Source organism: Cibotium barometz, chromosome 3 (assembly GCF_041138505.1).
Source record: "Cibotium barometz isolate CiBa-2024 chromosome 3, ASM4113850v1, whole genome shotgun sequence".
NCBI classification, from domain to species: Eukaryota; Viridiplantae; Streptophyta; class Polypodiopsida; order Cyatheales; family Cibotiaceae; genus Cibotium; species Cibotium barometz.
The window spans coordinates 18,237,743-18,241,297 of NC_141048.1; the positions used below are offsets into that span (position 1 = coordinate 18,237,743).

Here is a 3,555-nt window from a genome sequence, read left to right on the forward strand (position 1 = left end):
TTTTCCACCTCACACAAGCTTAGTTCTATTTGTATCTGGTATATTGTGACATTCACAACCGAATGTTCGGAAACAAGAACATGAAGGCTTCTTACCCGAATAGGCCTCATATGGTGTGATCCCTTTGGGTGCCTTTGATCTGTTGAGAATGTAAACTGCAGTGTTGACTACTTTAGCCCCTAGAAAGAGTATGGTAACTCTTTTCCTTTCATCATGCACCTTGCCATTTCCACAACTGTGCGATTGTGACATTCCACAACTCTATTTTATTGAGGCGTATGTGTAGAGCAGTGAGTTGGCGCTTCATGCCATGCTCCTTCTAGTATTCATTAAATTCACCTGAAGTGAATTCTCCTCCTTGATCTGTCCAAAGCTTCTTCACCTTCTGTCCTGTCTCATTCTCCACAAATTTATGCCACTGTTTAAACTTGCCAAAAGCTTCAGCCTTATTATGGAGGAAATAAACCCACATCTTCCTACTATAATCTCGTCGACTAACAGCATAAAGTAAGAAGATCCCCCCAATGCAACAGTAGATATCTTACCACAAAGATCAGCATGTACCATCTATAAAGGAGACTTTGCTTGATTGCTGCTCTCTTGTGGGAATGCCTTCTGTTGTTGCTTGCCCATCATACAAGCTTCACATGCATTAGGGGAAGGTTGAGGTCTATGGGGGCCCTTTAAGCTGCCATGAGATTAAGGAGATGATTAGTGTGAAGGCCAATAGGAAAAATACATGTGTACAAAAACGTTGGGTTGATTAAGACCCTAAATCTTGTGGTCAAAGGTGGAATCTTACCTTTTTCAGATCTGCCAGCAAAGAAAATCTTCAATATCTTTTTTTTAAATATTTTTTTAAAGGAAAAGTTTCAAAAAGTTAGCCCCCCTCACTTCCCTCTTCCCTCCAAAAGTAGGGGCATGTTTCTCTCTCCTCCCTTTTAGACTAACCCACTTTCCCCATCTACCACTCACTACACCCTCACTTGCAGCCCTATCTTCATCCCCAACTTGAGGAAAGCTCTTTGCTACCACCTACTCAGTTAAAGCTCTGTTATCAGCCTCTTTCTCTCTCTAGAGGAAGCTCTGTTATCAGACTCTATCTCTAGGTCTCTCTCTCTCTGTGTGCAAGCAGGCACCTAATGCAATCTCTCATTAGCTTTCTTTTGAGGAAAGCTCTTTGCTACCAGCTACTCAGAGGAAGCTCTGTTATCAGCCCTTCTCTCTCTCTCTAGAGGAAGCTCTGTTATCAGACTCTCTCTCTCTCTCTCTCTCTCTCTCTCTCTCTCTGCATGCAGGCACCTAATGCAATCTCTCATTTGCTTTCTTTTGAAGGTTTAGCTTTCTGTGTGTGTGTGCATGTGTGTGTGTGTGTGTGTGTATGGATTTGCAGCAAACTTCTTTGAAGCTTTAGCTAGCTCTCTCTCTCTCTGTCTCTGAGCAGGTATTTGCTTTTTTGCCATATTCTTAACATTCACTTTCTTTTCATTTGGGCCATCTATGGCTCTTCAGTGTGTACGCAGGCCATCATCCACTATCGAGTCCATGGCTATTTCCACAGTACAGGATGATGAAGGTTATTGGATTCCTACCGTTTTTAAGCGGTTCATGTGGATAACAATGCAGCCCAGTTTGAGGGGTGCACACAAGGTTCCTCGAAGGCACATGGCTTCCACAAGCCATCACTGGAAAGGAAGGATCTTAGAATTCAAAGTTTGCAACAAGGATGGAAAGCGGCTTGCAAAGGTGCAACATGTTTACACCTCAAGCCAAATACATCTTGAAGATGAGAACTCACCACGGTTCCCAACTAACTGTAAGTTTCAGTCCTTGTTTAATGTTTCTTTGCTTTGGAGAAATGCTTGCATGAAGACTATGTGAATATCAAGAACTCCAATGTATTCTATTGTATGCAGATGTTTTCCCTTCAACATGTGTGGAATGGCAGCCTCTAGAATGTTTTACAGGGACCTTCGAAGCATGTCATGTTGATCTAGGTAGGCTTATGTATGCTGGGGAAACAAGTTCCGAACTTGCAAATAGAGGAGTATTTTTCATTGTTGCAACATATGTTGTGCCACAGAGGGGAAGGTTTGGAGCACTTGAGCCAATTTCTCCTCCTGCACTAAATAGCCCGGAATGGCCCATTCCAGACCCCACTACAATGGAGAGCTTTCAGCGCAGGATTTTCCATGACATTCAGTCAAGCCTAAAGGCTGCATATGGATCCCACAGGATAAGTGTATCTCTTTTCATGCCTTTACATGTGTTTATTGCTATTTTCAAAGCAGGCAAGTTCCATCGCACCCCAACAATGTGGATAAGCAAAGATGGGGCCTTTGAAGCTCTAGATACATTTCTAAAAGGCGATTGGACCACCAAGGTGGCAGAACATAAGGGCGATGTAATAAAGTGCTCAGCGGTAATGTCAATGGTAAGATGCAGGTATCAGATAGGCAAGCAAAATCTAACTATGGTGTACCCTATTAGAAGGTGGAAATGCTCGCATGGTGAATGGGAGGCTTTGGACTCTGATCTCTATGCTAGGGAGGAGGTAGAACTTCATATTGAAGTTCACCCAGGAGAGGAGCATACAGTGGTAGTTAATGATGATTGGAATTTTGCTCAGTTGAGAGATCGTATTGTCATGTCCTTTAATGTAAGGAACCAATTCAAGTTTGTTGTTTCTAATCGACCCATGCGTCAAAGGTCAGAGAAACATACACTCTGTGTGTCATTGGAGCCCCCTAGGGTCCTTAGCTTGAAAGACTGTTAAGTTGCAGACTTAGGTAACATTTTGAGTGATTTTGGGCGATAATTTGTAGCGGTGTACTTCTGAATACAAAATTATTGATTGCACCATAGTCCCAATGTCCTCTGTATTTCACTGCAATTTGGATTTTAATTTTGTTAATTTTAAAATTTTTAAGTATGTTCTATAAATTTATTAAACTTTATAGTGGAATGCTTTATAAGAATAGGTTTTGCTCTATAAAGCTCATTTCATTCTTAAGATCTTGCAGTTTCTATTTCCCTTCAATATCCCGCCATGGCTTCAAGCTCTAACTCGCTACGCACAAAACTTGAGAAAATTGGGCTCTCAGCAGGTGCAGGTGAGAACATCGCCATTTTTGAGGGGGTGATCGATATGCAAAAAACTATAGACCTTCATGCAGAGGCTTTTCAAGAGCAGGTCTAGTACATGAATGATGTAGTGGCACAATATGTCGTGCAATTGCCTGAATCCACCACTAAATGGGTTCCAGTGGACTTAATCAGGCATCTGTACCATGGTGACAAGTTGTTCCGATTCAGGCTCAACCGATTTTTGAAAGGCCTTACATCTAGCAATTATAGGGTCGAAGATGATGACACCGTTTATGAATTGCAGGTTGGTAATGTAGGCACCACCTTCCTTTCATGGGATATGACGTTAGCACTGTTTCTGCAAGAAGCCAGGGATACAGAAAAAAAGAAGGGAAAGACAGTGAAAAAGGAAGTAGCTCTTGTGAAGGAATCCAAAGGCAAGGTGGAAGAGGTTTTCTCAGAAGAAGC

General features: G+C 42.1%; 1 protein-coding gene across 1 annotated transcript; it reads left to right on the forward strand.

The window, feature by feature from the left end:
- Positions 1–1,202: 1,202 nt before the first annotated feature.
- On the forward strand, positions 1,203–2,835 carry LOC147639791 (uncharacterized). Its single transcript, XM_086822512.1, has 2 exons — positions 1,203–1,816; positions 1,917–2,835. Exons 1-2 carry the CDS (start codon positions 1,501–1,503, stop codon positions 2,774–2,776), a joined length of 1,176 nt encoding a protein of 391 aa, XP_086678638.1. The 5' UTR covers positions 1,203–1,500; the 3' UTR covers positions 2,777–2,835.
- The last annotated feature ends 720 nt before the right edge of the window (positions 2,836–3,555 follow it).

Coding starts and splice junctions, on each gene's coding strand:
- LOC147639791 (XM_086822512.1), top strand. CDS start 1,501: ATGGCTCTTCAGTGTGTACGCAGGCCATCATCCACTATCGAGTCCATG. Junction 1,817..1,916: donor ACCACGGTTCCCAACTAACT/GTAAGTTTCAGT, acceptor TATTGTATGCAG/ATGTTTTCCCTTCAACATGT.